General features: G+C 36.3%; 1 protein-coding gene across 1 annotated transcript; it reads right to left on the bottom strand.

Annotated features, from left to right (window-relative positions):
- Window positions 1–1,419: 1,419 nt before the first annotated feature.
- LOC131061319 (protein LEAD-SENSITIVE 1) lies at window positions 1,420–5,835 on the bottom strand. The gene is made up of 2 exons (XM_057994947.2): window positions 5,521–5,835; window positions 1,420–2,293 (listed from the first exon to the last, which is right to left on the bottom strand). The coding sequence occupies exons 1-2, from the start codon at window positions 5,612–5,614 to the stop codon at window positions 1,614–1,616; spliced, it is 774 nt and encodes a 257-aa protein (XP_057850930.2). The 5' UTR covers window positions 5,615–5,835; the 3' UTR covers window positions 1,420–1,613.
- Window positions 5,836–25,447: the final 19,612 nt, after the last annotated feature.

Genomic DNA, 25,447 nt, shown 5'->3' on the forward strand with positions numbered 1-25,447 from the left:
TTGACTTTTTTTCGTCTTTGTCTATGCTTGTCGCAAATTGTAAGAGGTTTTTTGAGGTTAGATAGGTTTTTTATATGGTATTTGAGGAGTTTAGAAAAGCATTCCAATGGGTTAGTTGAACTTGCAGCCCTTGCTACACTTTCAATCTCAGAAGAACCATCAGTGGCGGCCATATACTTCTATGACCTCTGGTTCTTTGTTCTTAATTCAACTTCAATTTCTTCACTCTCACCACTCCCACTGCTGCTCATTGCTATTTTTGTTAAAAATTTAAAACATAGCTGCAAATACAAACAGAACAAAAAATAAACAAAAAACTCTGCCTAAATGTTTGAAACTTTAAAAAACAAAAAACTGCAAAGAAATTTGAACAAATATAAAATAAATGTTAAGCTTACCTCAAAGGACATGCATTTGATGCTCTATTGCCTTCTTTCTGCTCCTGATTGCTTCTTATTACTGTGGGTCCTCTTTCTTTTCTTCTTCAAAAATTGGAAAATGTCAAAAACGAGTTTGTTTTTTTTTGTTTTTAATTGGTTTTGGGGGCTGTTTTAGGTTTAGGTTTAGTTTGAAGGTGAAGGGATGTGGAGGTCCTTGAGGACCCATCCATCCCTTTTTTTCAAAAGCTCCAAAAGTGCCTGTGTTGTAGGGGACAAGTAGCAGTCCCTTGCCCTACCCAAGTGTCCCCTAAAACCATTTGTTGTCCAAGGGACATTTCATAAAAATTTCCTGAAAACGGAACAAGGTAGGGACATTTCCTACTCACCCCAGGATCCCCGAAAAAAGTCTCCTACAGGGGACGAGATCATTTGGGACAGGGGACACATCCCCAGAGAACATAGCTATATACTGCATACACAAAAGCCATTATAAAGGAGCAATTGTGTGAAATTAAAGCATCTTGTCAGAAAGAACCTTGGACAGAGAAGAGAAGCAATAGAGAACAAGACTTTTTATTCTACCAAATCCTTCAAACCTTTACTCCACTTATAAATTAGATTTGATAAATGATTGATGATTTTCAATACACTGTTTGCATCCTCGTGCAGCAATAAGGAATTCAAAATACTCATTATTGAAGTTGATTTCATTGTTCTTCTTTCTTCATTCACTCTCAACCTTTGGCCTACCCACCTCCTACCCCTAGCATTGTTGAATGATTGTTTATTGTACAAAAATTCTTCCTCATTTGGTCAAGCAGAGGCTTCAAGTTAGTCCCTGATGATGGGTCCAACAATGAGACCAGAAACATCTAATATGACAAATTGGATCTAGAAGAGACACACTGCAAACTATCACTCAAAAACAATTTTTTATTTTTACAATTCTCCAAACATATAGAAACTTTACGGGTTGGACAAGTTGAAATTATAATGGACATTGAAAAATGAAAAGTTGCATCTATATACAAAAAAAGGATACAAGCAAACTAAGGTTACCTTTATATTGATACATGGTGTGAATTATTAATGCAAGATGGCAATGTTTTGAAGGTAGCCTAAAAAGGTTTCTGGAACCAAATAAATTTTATTCCCTAGCTCCTTCACTACTAAAATGTTAGCAATGTGCAACTATCTTTGATCCTTCCAAAATAGGAGGAAGAAAACAATATGCTACTTTGGGATTCTTGAACTTTCAGCCGGTGATGGGCCCATGTTGGTTGACCACCCAAGATTTGCAGCCAAGTCCTCCACCGGAATCTTAACTACATCAGTACGAACACCAATATCTGTTGCATATCTGTTGAAAGAATACACTCCAGCTGTAACTGTAGCCAAGCTTACTGGATTAGCCATCAGAGCCCGTAATGGGTAGTATGAAAGAGCAGCAAGTGGAGCACTAATAACTGATGCCGCTTGCCCACTTCTTCCTGGGGCATTTTCTTCAGTGACAAGCAACCCTGTCTTGCAATAGATAGCAAAGTCCTCACAATTGTTGTGAAATATATGGTAATTTCCAAATCCATTTTGAAGCAGGTACATTGCACGGTTAATAACTGTATCAGGGGGGTCTGATTCTGCAAGTGTACAAGTTCCTCCTCGTGCTTGTGCAAAAAATACAGCAGGGGCAACACCATATTCAAAGCGGTAGAGAAGCCCTCCTTTAAGAAAGCAATCTAAACAAGAAAGGGTTACTCCACTATTCTCCCTTTGAAATCCACAGTCAGCACACCTCAAACATGTTTGATGATGTACTTGACTAGAGAAAGATGAATCAATAATAGTCCCAGTACCAAGTTCTTGGCCCGATGCTCTTGTAAAATGGACCACTTTGTTGCTCCCAACATAAATACCTGTACAGGAAGCAGATTTGGACAAAACGAGTTATGGATATATATGATAGCAAAAATATGTGTGTGTATGAATGGAACGGAATATGCTAGAAGGGACCAAAAATAATTCTTCACATAGAAATTCAGGTTAAACATTTGATGAACTAAAGCTCTGGTAAGGACCACTGGATATCCATATTCTAAATGATCTAGTTGACTGTTGGACAGACATCAATTAGAAGCAAGGCCCATTGGATATCTAAACAATTAGACATACCAATAAGAAGCAAGATCTATCTCAAGAAACAACCAATATATGAATCAACTCATATAATGATACCACCAAAAAACCAGCCACTATCCCCAGCCTACATGAAAAAGGAAATAAAGGCAACCTCAAAATGATCATATGAAAATAAGCAACGCGATGTAAAGCTTCAGCGATAGAGAAAAAACAAAAATAGAAGAATACAAAAAGCTTGAATTCTCAAGAATTATTATAGCCATATAGGCATACATTGAAACGCCACTCTGCTCTAACTACATTCAATGAATGCCACTATTTTTAGGAAACTGATACAAACACAAACCAATCTTGCATTTTTTGCAAGCACGTACACATTTTCTGAGGATAAAAGCACAAAAATACAATAGAAGTGATCTTCTTCATCTTGAAACAAACTGATGCAATTGAAGATTATGAATTCACATGAATACTTTTATGACCATAAATAATGTTAGCGAGCAACAGGAAGTTGAAGAAATCTTTAGAAAAACATCTTTATGAGCACTGCCTACTTTCTTATACTCAGAGTGCAACAGATGTTGGGAATTACCGGCAAAGAAGTGGAAGCATCCAGCAACTTCAAATATATACCTACTATTACAGATACGTGATATTTATTCATGCTCTATGAATCACCAAAGGAGTTAACAATTAGAATTTAGAACCAACCAAGACAGCATTAAAAAATTGTTGCCTGGGGCAGTAATTGATAAGAACATCATGTATATAAATAAATAAATAGGACATCATTAATGCATTAGAAATATATCTATGCCATTCTTCTTTCGATGTGTTCACAAATTGCTTGAGACCCCAATGTTTTAGAAAGCACTACCAAAGCTGATGCTGGCAAATTGACAAGAGACATATTCACAACCTTCATTGCACATTCCAAGTTCTATATTTTTGGTTGATTGAATTATATTGTTCAACAGAACAGGTATAACTCATGATTCTCAATATGTACAAAAATAATTCAAATGACAAACTTCAGCAAAATATTGCTTTTTTAAATCCTGACTTCTTAAAACATCCCTCGAGTCAAATACTATATTTGATTGCCCATGTACTGCTCAAATCCTATTTGAATGCATCTGCACTTCTAAAGAACTTGTGCCTGTCACAAGATTTTGCTACAAGATTCTCAGTCATCCCTTTCCTTGTCAAAATAGGATTGTCTGCCATGCCTTTACTTCAAGCTAAAGTTTCACCCTTATGGGGCAATAACAAGACAGTACTCTTTGACGTGGTTCTCCCTTATCCTATTGGCTAATGCTGGACAACATTTCTGGACTTCACTTTAACATAAGTATTAAGCTTTAACTTGTCAAAATAGGATTGTCTGACATGCCTCTACTTCATGCTAAAGTTTCATTCATCCACATGATGTAATAACAAGACAGATCTCATCCTATGGGCTTATGTTCGACAAAAGTTTTGTATTTCATTTTAAAATAACAAGTATTAGAGCTTAATTGCTAAGTCGTTAAATTCATCCCCCATGTTTTACCCCAGATCTTTCTCCTATCATCATTTTCCCCTACCCAATTCACACTTAATACATATTATTAAATTGTTCATAAAAATGAGGTTGCAATTTTGTATCATTTGATTTCGTTACTTAATTCTTCGCACATTGTTTCCTCTGATATTTAATAAATGAAAGAAGATGTTGACCTAAAATGTTCTCTATTCACATCAAGAAGTTTTTACACTTGTATTCTGTGGCTTCGGCCCACTAATCTATATAGATTAACTTCCACTCAATTTAGCTAAATTGAAAAGCATTTCCAAACAAAATCAATTCCAAATTTGATGTTTGCAGTCAAAATCACGTCCATTAAGTCCTTGGTTTAAGCACCCATACCCTACCTGTGATCAGCCAACATAGAAAGGAACAAATTCCTACTTCATTTAAGCACAATAGACAGCACGAAGGTATTAACCATCCATAACCAGAACTTTCATCTACCCAAATGTTGCCAAATACGTGTAGACTGTGTAGTCAGGTTGTGAATTAGGTATTCCTATGTAACACTTCAGAACAGATTGAATTAGTTAATTGCATAGGCAATGCAGCCTGCTAATGTGTCAAGAATATTTTAGCTTCTTGTTTCAAAATCAAAACATTTAATGCCAAATTACCCAAAAAGTATATTAACTATATTAATTTTTTTTCAACTAGTGAAGCTAAAAGTGCAGACACTCATCCCATGCTTATAAGGATGCCCAATACAAAGCTTAACGACAAATAGAATTTTCCGTATGGAATTGGGTGCTCTCTCAAATATTTAACCCATCAATCTTATCATCATGACAAATATGGTTTCCCAACGAAGTGTTATTGACTCAACTTACACTACAAATTCACTCCATTGCCCTTAAACAAATAATCGTCAGGTCCCATAAAATCACTCAGAACCAGTAGATCAAGGATACACTATATCTCATTCAAGAGAAATATTTTTACCCTATAGCATATCCTGCAACATGGGGTTAAAATCAAGGATTATGGTAGGAAAATGCACTATATCCCATTCAAGAGAAATGCTTTTACCCTAAATTCTATCCTGCATTGTGGTGTTAAAGTGCTACACAGGGGGCAAAAGGTATAATAGCTTGAATCATAAATTCAAACGAACCATGTTGTTCAAAGTACATTCTAGCTACATCCAGCACATCACATCTGAGTCCACGGAAATTGAATCTCTGAGCCTAATGCACAAAACCAAACTCACCATATTATGTAGAGCACACACATAAACGAAGCAGACTGATCAGATCATGCCCAATATAGTGTGCCCAAACATTATGCATCAGAACAAACAAAGGTCACACCACCCATTCAAACAACTAGTAAGAAAGAAATCAAATCCCAAAAATTCCTGAAAACACCCAAAAATGCAAATGGATAACAAAATAAGACCCACCAAAAAATAAATATAGAGAAGTTAAAACATACCGTGGTGGGAATACGTGTAAACACCTCGCCATGAATAAACATGGTCCCCAGATCTGAGGTCATCTCTGCCGATCTTGTTGGAGAATAAGCCCATTGTTGTTCCTTGCTTTAACAATTACACAGCAGGGCCTTCCTTCACAGATACAGCAGATTAATGGTAAACTAACCACGAACGCGAGATCCGTTGCGAGGCATAAAGAGTGGCAAAATTAAATTACAGGACAAGATGATGGGAAGATGACAGTACTGTTGTTGGGGTCATTGTCAGTAGCAATTATTAAACTAAAACAAAAAAATATTCATTGAGGCTGATGTGGTATCACCTAGGGATACTGCCGCCAAAGTGAAGTGTTGTGTTATGTATGATTTCTTTTTAAATTTTGTAAAGGAATAATTTTGGATAGATAATGACAATGATAAAGAACTTTATATGACAAGAAATTATGTGTAAATGGATGGGTGATTTTTTTTTTTTATTAAAATAATATATAATATAATTTTTGTCAATTGTTTTATGTTTTAGATTTATTTTGATTAAGTTATTTTTATGTAATAATTAGTTTATAAGTGGTATATTTTTGTGTCAATATGGTTTATATCATATTATTATATTTTAATCTTATTATTAGTATACATAGTTTTAAATGTTTATATTAGGTCTATCTATGTGTAATATTTACCCTGTCTTGATTTTTTGTTAATACGTATTTTAGTAATGATTTCAAAAATCACTAGATAAAAATATATGTTAGCAAATATGAAATCACAAGCATCTCATGTTAGAATCCAATAGATACAAAATATTGGATAAGACAATGACACAATAATTCTTAGAAAAGACATAGTAAAAGCAAGTACAAGTATTAATAAGAAATTAAGCTATCAAAAGAATCACCCAAAGTAGACTTTATATGAATTTATGAAAAATGAGATATATAAAAGCCATGCTTGGCTAGTGTAATGTCAATTTCTAAGTTGTATTCTCGTGATTATAATATCACTTGTATATTACTTGAGAGACCAATTATTGCTTTGGATTATTCCATAATTGAAAATGCATAGAATAAAGATTATATGTGTGTGGTTATTATGTTTTATGAAATTATGCATGCATTGCTTTCCATCTATGAAGACATGTTACTATGGGTCTAATTGTTCTTTGGCTCTAATATTTTATTTTTTATTATAGGTAATACAGGTTTTGAAGGGGGCCCTGAAACCCTTTACATCAAAAGTAGGAATGAAAATGCGAATTTATTGGAATTTGGAGTATAAAATTGATAAACGAAATTTTTAAGCATAAATAGCAAGAAATAAAGAACCTGGCACGAAAAGTTGAAGTTCACTATCCAAGACACAAGTGTGTTGTGTTTGTATGACCCAAGACACTAAGGAAATTCGTGAAAATGCTTTGGTCTGGTATGCTTGTTTTCTTAGGGTGAATAACCAAAAACAATAAAATTCTAGCAATATACTAAGTAATAACTATAGAGGGCAAAAAGTGAACCACTTCGATAGGCAAGTGACCATCTATCAGGGACTCACTAATTAACCTCTCCACTAGGGATGTCGTACAGTTTCTAGGACCATTAGGTACCCCTTAGATGACACTAAACATGTCATAGAGGCTCTTTGGCACAACCAAGTGACACTTTGTCTTAGGATGCACACGCGGGTCTAAGACGACAACGCAATGGGATAGCATCTTATACAGACAAAGTGACAATGTCCGTACAGAGAATGAACAGTGATGGAAACGTGCCCAGATAATAAAAACTAAATGAAATAACAATGCAAAAAGTAAATAAGACTAACTATCAAGTAACAAAGAGGAAAGAAGGAAGAAGTATAATCTCACAGCCAATCCACGCTTGGAGTCTCCAGCTAGCTCCCCAAATCTACTTGACAACCTACACACAAGGTGAATGAAGACGAAAATGTTGTGGTTGTGTTTAAGAGGCCTGCCATAGTCAAACCCCTACTTTGGTGTTTCCACCTCCATGGACAGCCAAGATAGATTTATAAAAAGATAAATACAATGATAGATACAAGAAATATCTTAACGAATATGCTATGGAGATAATGAGAAATAGAGGAAGAAGAAGACTCCCCTTCCACACCCAAAGCAAGAAGCCTGCGGGATGAAGAAGTAGAACAAGTTGGTCTCCCTCATAGTGTAGTGACAATGCTAGCAATATGTGAGATCCAAGGACACAATAACAGAGCTTCAAATTGAGACAATTAACAAGTGTGTGAGTCAGTGGAAGCAATAAAGATCAAATCTAACACCAAAGAGAGAGCTAGAGAGAAAACTAGCAAGCAAAAATGAAGCCAAAATGGAACTTGATACGCATGTTGGGATGAAAATGGACATACGTGGTCGCAAAGAGGCATTACAAGCATCTTCCAAGCACAAGTATAATGATAAAACAACACCTTTAGACTATTAGATTTGCAAGATGCTAGCGCAGCACGCGGACGTCTTTGCAGTGCACTAGTGTCTACATGTCAAACAATCAACAGGTTTGGGAAAAGGACAAGGTGGCGGTTGACAAGGCAAGCGAGATGGACAAAAGGACAAAACAATCAAGAAGGTCTCCAATCAACTTAAAGCATAGGCACTTATGCAGCGTAGAATTACACGAGGTGCAATTTACGACAGTACAATAACAAATAAAGAAATATGATAAACGATAAGATGTATATTACTTTAAATAATAAATTGTAGTGTCCTAAATCATACTCCCTTACAATTTTGTCCTCATTTAAGCCCTCACCTTGGCGTTCGTGTCCTGAGGCCTGATCGGAGCCCTGATTCTACTCACACCTTGCAAATAATTCATTTTTTTCCAAAATGCACACTTTCTACCCCTCTTTTCTTGGTCCCTAATTGGTCAGGACCACGACATTGGTGCCTTGGTCCTCCTAATCAAGGCCCATTTTGGGCCCCCTCTATAGTAACATCATTTGAGCATGAATCCTAATCTCATGTCCTCTCATGCTGAAAAATTAAATTGTTTTTCAACAAGCAAGCATAAAAGGAGGTTTGCCCCTCTCATTTGAACAACCATCAAGCATATTTGATCAATCAATTCAAGCATTCAAATTCAAGTGAGCAAGTAATCAGTCTTTTTTCAAGAATTGGAGCAGAAGTAAGGTCAAGATTAAAGCATTGGAGTTGACATTCATGTTCTATGTTTATGAATACTTCATGAAACCCTAATTCCTTGTGGAGACAAACAAAAATCCATTAAAAGATATGTCATTAGTGTTTCATACATTATTCAGCATTTCTCTCAAAAGGAGATCATTTCCATTACTACAATTCAATTACATTTCATTTCTATTTCATGGTTAATTCCAAAATCAAGGTTTGACCTAAGGAAAACCCTTGTTCCCAACCTATTTCCCTTCTCTAGTGTGCACAAGAATAGGTACATAGTTGTGACATTCTAAATTGGCTTTATTTCTAGAGATGAATAGGTTCCCCTTTACACAGCGAAAAGTATGGAGGACCAGAGCGATGGGCATTTTGGTCCCGACATTTTAGGAGCTCCTTCTGGGAACATATCTGAACACTCTTACATTACGCAGATCTAGGTTTGTGGCTCGATCTGACGACTGTAGCTCATTGTTCATGTGTTTTCACTTCAATTCCAACACATTTACCCTAATTTCAACATTCAATTTAAAAGAAGATAAACAACCACCCCCAAGGTGAATCTAATAAGAATTCTCAGCCCTATCCTTGCTGGTTTGAGGTTAGATTTGTTAGGTTCACCCCCATTTTAATGTAATGGTCCCGAAGTCTAAATATTAGTGATTTTCATCCATCTAATTGTGGAAACCCTAATATTTTCACCATTACATAAATAAAAATGAATAATAAATATGAAAGCACCCACAATCCTCCATGTGGCAAAGTGATCTTTAAAATAACTACAAATACAAATAAAGGAAAAAATATTTGGTGATATTTGGGAGCTTGCTTACAAGTCAAACTCTTATATTGGTCGTTTAACCTCTACAAATAATCAATAATAAATAGAGTAGAAAAATGATGTAATCTTATATCTTTTATACATGGAAATGAGATCCCAGGCCTATGGATGCAAACTAAGATGTCAAATGTCCATGGCATATCATTGGGAACATAGATGCGTTCAACTATAGTCCTAATAGGAGAGTTGAACACAAGGATTTATGTTCCTTTGTTGCAATGGATTTGAGATTGTGAAGTGTGTAAATGAGCTAGGTTAGATGATAGAAAAATTACGACTTTCATAAATAATAGTAAATTATAAAACAAAAAACTAACATGGTAGGCCAAATCTGGAATAAGACACAAATAAGAACCTAGATCTACAAATTGGAGTTGAAAGTGTTAGATTGGTGCATTGGGTTCCCTAGCCCTAAGGGTGTCCAAATTGATAGAATGGATACAAAATGCAATTAGGAGTTTCTATAAACTCATCTCCCAAAAATCCAACCAAAGTGTTGAACATGGGTGTTGGACACCTTATTCCAAGTGTTTGCACCGACACAAAATAGTGTTTCCACCTACAAAAATTATGGGAATGATTATGATTGTGTGCTCTACTTGTCTATAACACTCTCTACTACTAGATTTGAACCTGCACACATGAATAGGGAAGAATGGCTGTGTTGTATAGGGGTTTGCCTAAGTCAAACCATGTGCTGGTGTTCCCGCCTCCACAACAACTATGATTGATGAAAAATAGAGGTTATCCTCAAAAGAACATAGGCTAAACAATAATGGAAATGTTGAATTGAAATGATTATTCTTAAGAGATGAAAATGGTGGTGATGCAATGCTCTTTAGACAAGTCCTTCAAGTGTTAATGTAATAATATGATAACAAAACATATTCAGCATGAAATCATACTTGAATTTAGAGTGTTGTATTCTACTAGTAACTCAATGTTGAAAACCCGGATCTGAAGTGCTTACTCTATCGAATCATAACTTAACTTAGAATTTATGAATAATAGAATATATGCTTTATATAGGGTTCACAAACTATTTTTTGATAAAAGGTCGACATAAAATGATCAAGTACCAAAATCGAGACCAAATTTGAAAATGTGAAAGTTGGCACTAAAAATGGTAGCAATTTTGGGAAATTTTGGTGGGAATGTGTGTTGGACATCTTGGTCCCACAAAAATAGGGCCTCTAAAAGGGAAACATGAGTGTTAGGATTTGTGGGTTAGATTTGATCTTAATTTAAGTATTTGACAATAGTTAAATAATGGGATTAACTATTACGATTTAAAGTAGAATAGGGCCCAAATAGGATCAAATGATATGATCGAAAAATACACTAAAGTAGGGGCCCAAATAGAGTGTTAAATTGTAAAGGGATAAAATTATGACATTACATTTAGCCCCCACTTTAGTAAGAGTACGACCTTATGCTCATACTCATGATAAAGTAGAGAAAGCATCTAAGAGCATGACATACAAGGTATAAGATGACACCAACTTGAGAGAAGCAAGACCCCAAGCTTACGATCCTATCAACTCACACAAGAACATCCAAAGAAGGATACACAGACAAAGTAAAAGGAAAAGCCACTAAAATACAAAACTCCAAGTCAGCTAGTTGAAGGGATCTAAACATCAAAATTGTCTCAACCACTAATATCATTCTCAAAATGCTCTTACAAAAGCACAAGTGAGCTCCTAGAAAGAGACAAGAGTATATACCAATTTTGAGATGAGAAAAAAAATTTATGGTCCAACAACTAGCAAGTTGTGTTATGTTGTGGGTCCATAGATAAGCCATGAATTCCACTAGCCAACAAGTTGTGTAATGTTAGAGGTCCATAGATAATCCATGAATTCTATTGGCCAACAAGTTATGTTATGTTGGGTGATCCTAAGGAAGGCATGGAGTCCACTATAAAATAAGTTATGTTGTGTGATCCATGCAGTGTAACAAAATGGTTACACTAGAAAATCTCAGTATACTCTAGGTAGTCAATGCCTTAGAAATCATATACAATGACAACATTCATGCTAAATAGTTGTGTAATGTTAGATGACCAACACCTTAGAAAGTGTAAACACCAACAATAATCAATCTAGCAAGCCTCACTATACTAGATGACCAACGCCTTAAGGAGCGTAAACATGTTCAACAAGGGATCAAGCTAGCAAGTTGTGTTATGCTAGATGATCGAGATGATTCATATGAATGACAATGGTTAGCAAGTTATGTTATGTTAGGTGATCCATAGATCATTAATGCTCTAGGGATTAAACTAGTAAGTCATGCTTATACTAGATGATCAAAACAAAGGTTATATGGCATGAAAGTTTCTATAGAAGGATTAATAACCACGCCTTAGTGGCATTATGCAACAAACCACCGCCATCTTGGGGGTACATTAATGAATGCAACAAGCAAGAAGAAGGCCTCGCATTCCCCCATTGAGATGTCAACATATTGTTATGTTGATATCTTAAGGAAAATAGAGATCCACATCAAGGATAAACACCTTCAACACCAAGGAGATATCCTTAACAAAAATACATGTGTTTGAGCTAGGAAGGAGATCATTACAAAGGATGCAAATCTTCAAGCAAGGAAGAGATAGTTGTAAATGAAACATCTTGCAACAAGTGTAAAGGGATCCTTGTCAAGGATACATAACTATCAGAAAGGCCAAGAGGGAGCGAGAGATCTGTGTCTAAGGATATCTCCCTCCATAAAGGAAAGATATCCTTAAACAAAGATAACAACACCTAACAAGGGAAGGAAATCAAGAATGCACACCTTCCCAAGAGCTATGAGAGGGGATTCTTGATGAAGGATGCACACTTTTAACACCGAGGAGAGCTCATCATAAAAGATATACACTTTCGAGAAAGGAAGAGGTCCTTATCAAGGATGCACACCTCCAAGAAATGAGGGAATCCCAATGAAGGACATACAGGTATATGCAAGGAAGAAGATCTTTATGAAAGATCCATCTCCAAAATGGGAAATTGGATCCTTATTAAAGGTATATGTTTTAAACTACTCTTGCCCCCGAATGTATAGTTAGGAGTAATTATATTGGAGTCTATTATGTTGCTACCCAAGTATGATTGCACATGAAAGTTTACCACCATGAATGGACTATGAGCCCCCAAAAGTAAAGCTATTAATGTCACATAGTGAGGAGTAATGTAGACACCTAAAAATGTCTCATTGATCATGTACTAATTATTCCTCTAGTTAGTTAAATAATTCTTTAATTATTTAATTAATTTAATTAATCATATTCTTCTAATTTCACATTTGGTCATAATCTTACTAATTATTCTATTTCTTATTCTTTCATCATTTAATCATTTTCTAAATATTAATTAAATATTTATTATTTAATTAATTCTGATTAATTCCCTAATTTAAATAATCTTTATTATTTAAATAAATTACTAATTATTCAATTTCTATCTCTAATCATCTAATCATTCAACCCTCTTCTAAATATTAATTAAATATTTATTATTTAATTAATTGTGATTTAATCCTTTAATTTAAATAATCTTTATTATTTAATTAAATTCCATTTCTAAATAATTAAATAGTTTCTTTAAATTATTTAATTAGCTAATTAATTCTTCCATTTCCAAATCCCCAAATTCTAATTTCATTCAATTTCACATTCTTCTAATTTCTTCCAAATTCAATTACATGTGCGTGATTTAAAAAACCAAATTGAAAATCAAAGTTAAGATCTAAATATATTCAAATGCTAAATTGAATCAATAAATTTAATTATTTGAATAATATATCATGCAAAGATTAAATTAATAATCTAAATCTAAATGCAAGCACATGCTAACTTAATTAATTCAATCAATTAATTAATTAAATCATTTATCTCTCCAATCTCTATTTTCATCTTTCAGTTAGCTTTTTATAAATTAAGCTCTTTGTGTCATCCTCTTTATTTCCTTCAATCATTCTTTTTCTTCCTTCAGTTAACTCTTTCATCAATCAGTTGACTCAATTAATCTATTCAATCTATTGAGTTTCACTCCTACAATCAGCAGTTCAATTATCAACTTGCATTTGAGCTCACCTCAGTTCACACCTCTTGATCATTTTGTTCCACCTTTCAATCAATCTCATCCAATTTTCTATAAATTGAGCATCCAACCTCACAATTACTCTGAATCACAAACTTTGAATCTTTGTGTCACTTGTAGGTTACCAGCGCAATATCTGAGAGCCATCATACCACGAAGAGGAGAAGAGCAATGGAAGTTCTACGTAGTCACGGAATAGGGAGTTCTTGATTTGATTTGATGCTTTATAATTCCTTATTTCTTAATTGCGTTATTCCATTGTATTGTTTGTTAAATTCTGATTAGGATAGGGATTCGTGATTTCCCTTGTTTCTAATTGATTACTTTGTTAAAAAAAGAATGAATTTTGCATCCCACATTTTGGTGAACCCGACGTGAACTAACAGCAATTTAACCTTTTTCTGTGTTCTGTGTGATTTTTGCAGATTGTGCGGATTTTTCATTTTTTTGCAGGTTGCACGAATTTCGAGAAAATATTTTTCATCACGCAATCAAGCTTACATCGTCACGCAATCACATAGATAGAATTATGCATTCGACCCTTTGGGGTCATGCATTCGTTCTAACGGGATCACGCAATCGTCCTCTCCAAATCACGCAATCGCCCTTTCTGGGTCACACATCCATAGGGTTAATTGTTGTTTTATTTTTCTTCTGTCTATCATCGGTTCTGTATAATTTTATCTTGAAGTTGGTTAATCCGGGATCAAAATTACTTTTTTACTTCAGGATTTGATTAACACTGTTTGTGGCAAGAAAAGTTCAGTTCAAGATTTCAGGTGCAAGAAGGATGAAACAACAAAGGAGGGAAGCCAAGCGATATCAAAAAGTTCTCCAGGCAGAAAAATTGATACAGGATTCAGAAGAACAACTGGCCTTAGACAGATATAATAGCCTAGTTCTTTCTTATACAGTTAAATATGATCTAATCAATATTGAATGGATGATGAGGGATTTGGCTAGGGCTTCACAATTGGTTTCGCAAGTTCCTGATCGGGTTTAGTTTTCTTGTATTTTTCAAAAAAAAATTGTTGTCTGCATTCTGTTATGCAATCGAGTTGTTAGTGCTACACAATCGACCAGATCTCATCACGCATTCGGTCTGTTAGATTTACGCATTCAGTCTGTAAGTATCACACAATCGCTCAAGTAGTATTACGCAATCGCCTCTGTCAAGTTTTGAATTTTTGTTTTCTGTTGGTTTATTTTGGTACTAATCTTTTATTTACAGCCTGTGGCGGATTCACAGAGAGGATTAGATTAGTAATTTGGCATGCACACTTCACATTTCAATTTTTAGTGCTTAAAATCAACAACAGTTAAAATGGACATGCATGGATAACTTCACACTTCAATTTTTATTGCTTAGAATCAACAACAGTTAAAATTGACATGCATGGATAATCTGACACTTCGTTGTTGGTGCTTAAAATGAACATGGGCTAAAATTGACATGCGTGTATCTCACACTTGGTTTTTGGTGCTTAAAAATCAACAAATGGTTAAAATTGACATGTATGCCTTCATTCTTGGATTTGGTGTTAAAAATTGACATGCACATGCAGATCTAACACCTAAATTTGGGCTATAAAATGAACGTGAATCAGGCTGCATTAGATTAAATCATTTTTTCATTTTCTTAAGGGAAAAGAACTTTTCATTGTGTCTGGGGTGGACCTACAGTTGCACTAACTGACTTTCTACCCACCATCGGGCTCTTGGGAGAAAGAAGGAAGGTGACAATGACATCCAAATTTTCTTTTGTTCTACGTAGTGAGGGGTATCTTTGACTGGGGATTTCGTCACCCCACAAAGGTACTTCGAATTGGGATGCGTTGGGGATATCATCTCTCCCAGCGTACTCTCTAGCAGGTTTTTCGAGCCGCTATATAAATATATTGGTCAGACGGCTAGAGTGTTGAGTGAATTCAATGTATGTGGGGGCCTTTCCTGCACCAATAAGATCAACTAAAGCCTTAAGTGTCTTGCTCTGAGAATCCATCATTGGATCGGGACCCCTCGAAACCTAATACTAAGAACCAAATTAGTTGCCAAAAATCCTACATTCAGTGGTTCTGGGAGTGCGGATCATATCCCATAGATACCCCTCATGTACCTTACATTATGAGACATAAATCCCTCAGTGATAAGATCTTTGGATCTTCGGGGTAAGAGAGACTGGCATGCCCGAGAAGTGTGTATCGTGGAGTGGAGCCAGTGCTGCCAGACTCTCTATCTGTCCATCTTGTTTTGGTATTTTGTTGCGGGGGCCTCACTGAATGGTGTCCAATATCCAACCTAAGATTGTATTACGTGCTTTTTTATGTATCGTTGTGATAGACCAGTATTGAGTTAGTCCCTTGGGCTATTTCACGCCCTATCCCACGTATCTCCGAATTTTCCGAGATTGTATGAAAATTGAGTCAGTCAGCTATACATACCTACCAACCATTGTTCTCAAATTTGGAAAACTGCAAAACATTGTCCTACACACGAAGTTACCAAAAACAAAGTCCATTTTGAAACTGATTCTCAAACGTCCTTACATACTTGTGACCATAGGTAGTCCCTTACATAGTCTTTTGCATTGTCCCACTTACATCCTCATTATCGTCCATAGTCTTTTGCATTGTCCCATTTACATCCTCATTATCATCCATAGTCTTTTGTATAGTCCCATTTATGTCCTCATTATCATTCATAGTCTTTTGCATAGTGCCATTCACGTCCTCATTATCATCCTACGTCTTTTGCATAGTCACACTTAGTCCTCATTATCATCCTGAGTCTTTTGCATTATCATCCGTATTAGTTGCATAGTCCTACATTATCATATACGTCTTCACCTAAACCTCATATACGTCTAATTCCATTATCAGTTATAGGTTCATAGCATGTGCCTTCATGGGTCTCCCAGGTGATGGTTTGCTCCCCTTCGAGCAACCTAATCTAGTTCCAAACGACGGTCAACGAGAAATCATTGATGGTCTAGCTAACTTAGCTTGGGATTTAAGAAGAAGCGCACCTCAATATATGGGAGTCATACACAAGATAGACATTGAGTCTAGGATTTCCTATATAATTGATAGAGAGATTGAGGCTTAACAACTTCATCAACAAATGGAAAGACTTGCATTAGAGAAATCTAGAAATGCTAAAAAGGTCTCACATCAAAATCCTCAATAGAGAGTCTAGTATAGTATTGCATACCTCATATTTACGTCTACTATCTAGTGTTAGGTCATCATCTCCCATAGAACCATCCTCATATAGGCAATTTTAGATGCCCATCACAAGGTCCCAGAAAGCAAAAGGAATAATGGACCCAAACAACACACAGTCTATAAACCCTACTTGGAGCATGGACATGTCAACACTCAGGTACACAGACAATGTCCACCATAAACGAATTACAACAACATCTGACAAAGGAAGAAATTGAGTCCGCACAGCAAGACCCATGTGTCCTCATGATCCTAGATGCACTTATACATAGCGATAGGGACAAGTATCTTTCACTGTTAATACAAAATGGGGCAAAACTACCTGAGGATTTTGATGTCACAAAGATTTTACCACCAGGAAAAACTTTAGGTCAAGATAACAGTCAAACACCACCCTTGACACAAATACAAGCAACGACCTCCGATCTTCCTCAAAACGTACCTCTCCAAACAAATGTCAACACAAATGCAAACTTTCAAACAAGCGTGTCATCTTCAGTGATCAATGCTAGTATACCATCATAGAGCATACCAATAATATCAAGTGTCTCAGCACCTATTCAAACGCAAGCAACAAGTGTAACCCAACCTCCAATTTCCTATTCTATGGGATCTACATATAGTTATCAAAATGCAAATCTAGGTACTGCCAATACAACAGGTACAACTCAACCAAACATGGGTTCACATATCACCTATTTCACAGTACCTAGTGGAACACACAACACACAAGGTTATAATCTTGGTACCTTCCAACAACCTCCTAGTTATGCAACCGCAAATCCTTTTGTGGGACATACGCAAACACAAGGTATACATTTGACACCAACAGATATTCTGACACAACAGATACAGAATTTGCAACAACAAATGACGACCATGCAAACTGGTAACGATAAAAAGAGCTACACAATGAAGGACTTACGTCCTTATCCATTTGATCACACATTATACATGCCACATTTCCCACAATATTTTGAAACACCCAAATTTGATAGATATCGAGGGAAGGGTGATCCTAGAGATCATATCAGAGAATTTTTTACGGCATGTATAGAAGTTGCCTTAGAAGATACTTATCTAATGAGACTATTTCCTAAAAGTTTGGGAGGTCTGACTTTGAAGTGGTTTTCACATCTACCACCAACCATCACGTCATGGGGGGAATTAGCTGAACAATTTATTGCAAACTTCTCGCACAACATTGACACCCCAGTTACTTTGATGGACTTATGTGTTGCTAAACAATATGAAAATGAAACATTTGCATCCTTCATACAACGATGGAGGGCTCTCTATAGGAGATGCAAGACAGTTATCCTAGAAACAAAGCAAGTGGATATGTTTACAGAAAATTTGATTCCTAAGATTAAATATCTGATACAAATGCAATGTCTAACCACATTCAAACAAATCACAGAAAAGGCTCTCAAATGTGAGAAGGGATTGGTAGAACAAGGTCTTATTAAGTATGGCAACACCAACAACAATGACAAATCTAAGTTTTGGTCTAAAAACAAAAATGTGACCAATGATGGTATTGTAGATGCCAGAATGATAAACAAAACTCAACCCATTCTATCATTGGGAACGATTCAGTCAACAAATCCACATACCAAGAATAACACAACATCAACCAATGTAAATGCTACGCAAAACACAAACACAAGATACCCCAGGGTAAACGCTCCAAGAAGAAATTACACACCTTTAGGAGAACCTATTGAGTCAGTGCTCAAAAAGTTAATATAGACAAACATGATCACTCTACCTGAAGTAAGAGTATATGAACCAGGTCCTTTCAAACCCACGTGGTAGAATGACAATGATTTCTGCGATTATCATAGGACTAAAGGTCACAAAACGGCAAGTTGCTACAAATTGAAAAACTTGGTCCAAGATATGATAGACCAATGGGACATCACAATTAATATGGATAAGACCTCAACAAACACAAATCATACGATTTTTAAGGATCCTTTTGTTAAGCAAGAGAAGGGAAAAGCTACCAAATCAGGTACCCAAGACAATACGACTAACTACACGAAGGTCTCATACGACTACACTATTCATGCCATTAGTTCAGGAGATACGACAAATAATGATTCACAAGAAACACCTGATCAGGAGGACCAATATCAAGACACTCATAAAGATAACAACCAAATTTGCATGATATCCGAAGCACCAAAGTACGATGATGATACCAATCTTTGTCTTAGAGACTGGGGGCATGATCAACCATCTCACTCATAATGGTTTGAAGATGAACTCATTGAACATATTATGGATGTCAAACATACACATTGGGACTATGAAGAGGGATTTAACATAAATCTAGATAAAACAGCCTATGATACAAATGATACAATTGCTACAATTACAATTACTCCCAGAGACAGAGACTGTGCAGTGGTTACTCGCAGGTCAAAGGTAACTTTACAAGGGATACCACAAAATCAACCACCACCAGCAGGGACTTACAATGTAGTTGAGCAACTTAAGAAAACTCCGGCATAGATATCATTATTTGAACTACTGCGTATCTCACCCAATCATAGAACTATACTGGACAAAGCATTTCAAGATGCAGTAGTGGATAGAGATATAGATGAACGTACCTTCTAGTCTATGGTAGGAAATCTGACACAAGGTACATGTATTGCATTCACAGAACAAGATATTCCTAGTGTTAAATTGCTTCATAATGACCCACTGCATCTGGAAGCTTACATTCATAAGAAAAGAATCAGAAGAGTACTCATAGATGGGGGAGCCGGTCTCAACATTTGTACTTTAAAGCTAGTCAAAGCACTGGGATATTCTGAACTTCACATTAATTCTTCCAAAAGGATAAATATCAAGGCTTACGATGAAGAAGAACGTCCATCTAAAGGCATTGTAACATTACCTGTACAAGTAGGACCAATAACAACAGAGGTCACTTTTCAAGTCTTGGATAGAGAACTGGGATATAACATGTTATTGGGCCACCCATGGATCCACACCATGCAAGCAACACCATCCACATTTCATCAGTGTGTCAAATTCCTATACAATGGTATTGAAATCACCATAAAGGGTGATCCAAATCCGTTCCAACACTGCAATTATCTGAAAGACAGTGTGGATAATCAGATACCTATCAATCAGGCCACACCTCTCACTACACAGTTGGAAACATTAAAGATCACATAAACACAAAAAGATATGCCTATGACTTCCTCCTTACAAATAAAGGATATGGGTTGTGGAGAGTACTCTATTGCAAATACTTTAAATGGGAAACAATTGTCTCTTTCTCCTAAGTCCTTTGGGAAACATCACACTACAATGCAAAAGCAAGACAAAGGAAAAGAAATTGTCAGATACTCAGACTCGTGCTCTTTCATTAGATGGGGTGACTTACAAAAAGAATCCTTGAACGGAGATGTTAACCATTGGATATATAGAGAAGAAGCTCATATGACAATACCCAGAATACACACAGATCAGTATGGCAATGGATTCAAAATACTCCAAAGACATGGATATGATGGTACCACAGGCCTTGGGTTACAAAAACAAGGAAGACTAGAACCTGTTGTTCCTAATGATAATCCAGGAAATCAAGGATTGGGATACAAGCATGTACAACATATCACACAAGCCAGACGACATACCCTTGATATACTAAATCGACCAAGAAACCATCAGATTACATATCACAAAGGAATTTGTCCACACAGGCTCTTCCATCTTCATCTCAAACAAGCAATCAGGTACCTACATCACCAAGCGCAAAATCAGATGGGGAAGACATGAGGCAACTCTTGCAAGAACCTACCATGGAGTTACAAAATGATGCAGTTATTGACACAACAATACAGGCTAATGTGGCAATAGATGCAAGATTACCCCCACCACCTGAATCCCACCCATGGTTATTGTCACTACTTCTACCACGAGAAGCAACTCAGGCTCAACCTAACGAAATAGATGAAGAAAGATTGCAAAGGCTTATACCTGGCTTAAGAAGGGTCACTAATGTACAAAGAAGACTAGTCAATCTACAACAGAATCAGGGACAAGAATAAGAAGAAATAAGTGATGATAGCTCATATGATGAAACATATATTGAAAGTGAGACAGATTCTCATGACTACGAGTTCTTATCACTCCATGATTCTACCCCTCCAGAAAGTGTAATATCAAACAATCAAGTCTTCATGTTATCAAACTCTACTACAGAAGGGAATAATGATTTACCCCTAGTACATTCACACTTGATTGATTGGGGGCAAGAAGGAAAACCAACGCTGGATTTGTTTGAAAATGACGAAGCAATTTCAGAATTTCTAGGAGTCAGAGAGGGATATCCGCAAGCTGATCATAAAAGCAGGGTTTGCTATAGACCTAAATAGAACGACATACTTTGGAGAAGAAAGTACTTCTCAAACAAAAGATAAGGATCAAACTACTCATAATGACAAAAGTGACTTGGGTAATCTTCCTATGGAAAGAGAAAGTTCAACATTACTTACAGAGGAAGTAGAAGAAGTAAATATAGCAGAAGGAGAAGCTGTACATAACATTCATATGGAAAAATCACCGAGCAAAGAAGAAAAAGACAGATTCATTCATTTTTTCAAACAATGACCTATCAACTTTGCTTGGTCCTATTCAGACATGTCGGGCTTAGTTTCTGAATTAGGGTTGCATCACTTACCATTGATACCAAGAGTTAAACCTTACAAGCAAAAATTGAGAAAAATGCATCCAAGTATCGCATTACTAGTTAAAATAGAATTACAAAAGTTGTTGGATGTAGGTTTTATCAGACCTATTGACTACGCAAAATGGATATCAAACCTGGTACCTATGACTAAGCCCACGGGAGGCATCAGAATCTGTATCGATTTTCGAGATCTAAATAAAGCTTTCCCTAAGGATGACTTCTCGCTACCCAATATCGACATGATAGTTGACCTAATAGCTGGAAATGAGATGCTATCCTTAATGGATGGTTTTTCAGGATACAATCAGATTAAAATCGCACTAGAAGATCAACATAAAACGTCCTTTACATGTCCATGGGGAACGTATTGTTGGAATGTGATGCCATTTGGTCTTAAAAATGTCGGAGCAACATACCAAAGAGCCATGACAACGTTGTTTCATGACATGATCCATAACATAATGGAAGATTACGTAGATGACATATTAGCTAAATCACAAACTAGAGAAAGTCACCTTGCAGTTCTCACACAGATATTTAATCGGTTGGAATAGTATAATGTCAGATTAAACCCGAAGTAATGCGTGTTTGGTGTAACAATAGGTAAACTGTTAGGGTTTATAGTATCAAACAGAGGAATTGAAATAGACCCTGCCAAGGTCAAGGAAATCATTGATATGCAACCTCCATCAACACTTAAACAACTCAGAGGGTTACAAGGAAGATTGCAATCCATAAGGAGATTTATAGCACAGTTGGCAGATAAGTGTCACCCATTCCAAAATTTACTCAGGAAAGGAGTTACTTTTAAAAGGATAGAACAATGCCAAGAAGCTTTCCAAGCTCTAAAAGATTATTGTTATACACATCAGCAATGAACTCAGCTCTGGGAGCTCTATTGGCACAGCATGACAAAAATGGAAAAGAAAGAGTCATTTATTATATAAGTAGGACTTTGATCGGCTATGAGCTTAATTATACCCCCATAGAGAGAGCATGCTTAGCAGTAATCTTTGCATCCCAAAAGCTCAGACACTACATGTTGAGTCATAAGGTACAACTCATTGCACGGTTTGACCCACTCAAGTATCTATTGAGTAGAGCAACATTGACCAGGTGATTGGCTAAGTGGGTTATGATCTTGAGTGAGTTTGATATAGAATACATAGACAGAAAAGCTATCAAAGGACAAATCATAGAAGATCAATTAGCAGAGGCTCCTCTACAGGACAGTCACCCATTACTGATAGACTTTCCAGACGAATTTGTGTTTACACTAACTGCCTCAGTAATGTGGAAGTTATACTTTGATGGGTCATATACAAGTCATGGATCTGGAGTAGGTATTCCCTTCATTACTCCTCAAGGGGATGTTATACCTAAGTCATTTAGGATAAATTTCCCATTCACCAACAATATGGTTGAATATGAAGCTCTCCTCATAGGGCTTCGTACAGCTGTGCAATGGAAAATATAAGAGTTACAGGTCTATGGTGATTCGCAGTTGATTGTAAACTAGGTCAATAATGATTACAACACGAAGGATGACAAACGCATGCCTTATAAGAAGTTGGTCGAAGATTACAAGGAGCACTTTAGCAAAATTACCTTTGAACAAATCCCCAGAATACAAAACAAGGCAGCAGATGCAATGGCAACCATAGGATCTCTTCTAAATATGCCTGCTCACGAAACTCAATTTGAGTTTATCATAGAACAGTTAATGCTACCTGGATATGAGACCCCCCTATCAGATTATGTATGTGCAATTATGGGTCCAGAATCACCTTGGTACAATGAAATATATACATATTTGCACACCCGATACATGTCACTGGATCTGTCCAGAAATCAAAAGAAGACCTTTATTCGTCAGGCATCTAGATACACTATAATAGCTAATACTTTGTATAGAAAGGGTTCTGATGGAACTCTTCTCCAATGTTGGGATGAGAATGAAGCACACCTTGCTTTAAAAGAAGTCCATGATGGAATCTATGGGGCCCACCAAAGCGGTCCACCATTGTCAAAGAAACTACTGAGAACAAGGTATTACTGGCCAACCATGGAAAAAGATGCTTACAAGTATGTACAGAAGTGTAAACAATGCCAAATGCATGGAGACATTATTCATGCACCAGCACAAGATCTTCAACCCATCACATTACCATGGCCATTTTCACAATGGGGATTAGATCTAGTAGGCAAAATCAACCCTACTTCTTCCAAAAGGCACAAGTTTATCTTGACAGCCACTGAATACTTTACCAAATGGGTTGAGGCGATTCCTTTAACATACACCACTGGAAAGCATATAGAAAAATTTATGCTCAACTACATTATATGTAGATACGAAATTCCAATGTGCTTTGTTACAGATAATGGGCGTCCATTTAAAAACCAGGAAGTGAAAGAGTTGTGTGACAAATTCCATATACAACAGAGATTTGCCACGCCATATTATCCACAAAGTAATGGGCAAGCAGAGGCTACAAATAAAACAATATTGAAATTCTTAAGAAAGTAGTCACTAATGCAGGACGGGATTGGCATCTCTAGTTAAATCCCGCTCTTTGGGCCTACAGAACAGGAGTACGCACACCTACAGGAGAAACACCATATTCCTTGGTCTATGGGACAGAAGTGATACTCCCCATTGAAATCGAAATACTGTCTCTAAGAGTCTCCTTACAGAACATCATATCAGAGGAAGACTACAGGGTAGCAAGGTTACAAGAACTCGAAACCCTTGATGAAAAAAGACAAACAATGTTTAACCATCTACAAGGATATCAAAATAGACTGAGACGAAGTTATAATAAACGGGTCTGCCCATGAACTTTTCAAGTGGGAGATCTAGTACTTAAAGAGAATCAAAGGAACCTAGTGGAACGAGAAAGGCCAGGGAAATTCGAACCTAACTGACTAGGTCCTTTCATTATAACAAGGGTCATAAGAAATGGAGCCTATAATTTGGCTACCATGGAGGGAGATTCAGTCTCTGACCCTATGAACATCATGCACCTTAAGTGACATTATACCTAAGGGTTGTGTAGTTTAGGTTTTACTTTCTGCATTGCATATCATATCATTTAAAACACTGCATTACATGTAGTTTCCTTTTTAGATGCATCGCATTCTTAAAGTTCTACATTCGCATATAGAACTATCAATAAAACAAGGCAACTATTCGAGTTTATCACCTATTTGCATTCAAGAGAAGCAAGGGTCATCTCCTTTCTTAGATATTCGGACATGAAGTCTTTGAGGTCCTAAGGTCATTCATTTTCAACATTACCCTGTGACGACGCTTTACTTATGGTTGGGTAGTGATTTCACTATTTGAGACTTGTTAACCCACAATCTATCAATTGCTACATCTCACACCTTAATAAGATCTCTAATTCATTCTAGACACCTAGTTGATCATGTGACTAGTGAAAAATCTGAAATTCTACTTCAGCGCCGCTGTAATGGTCACACCCAAGTAGGTTTCATTACTTACAAGTCAAGGCAAGAAAAGAAAAAAGAGAAAAAGAGCTATGCCAAATATCCATCTAAAGGCAAAAAGAGCAATGATATATAACTGAAATATCATGTATACAAAATGCGACAAAAAAGCTTGACTATGGGAACATGCAAGTAACTCCATCAGGGCTATGAACGCCTATTGGCAATGGAGCAATATTTGACAAATTACAGTCTATAACCTCGTTGGAGCTCTCAAGGCTTGCTGATAGCGAGGCTCTATTCGAGATGCTTTTGAAGTTAGAAAAATCATGTAGCTAGTCATATAGGATGCTAAGGATCTTTAGTGAACATAAGAGTGAGAATTAACGCATTTGCACACACATGGGCAAAAGAAGATCAAAGTTTCAAGAA

Source organism: Cryptomeria japonica, chromosome 11 (assembly GCF_030272615.1).
Source record: "Cryptomeria japonica chromosome 11, Sugi_1.0, whole genome shotgun sequence".
NCBI lineage: Eukaryota > Viridiplantae > Streptophyta > Pinopsida > Cupressales > Cupressaceae > Cryptomeria > Cryptomeria japonica.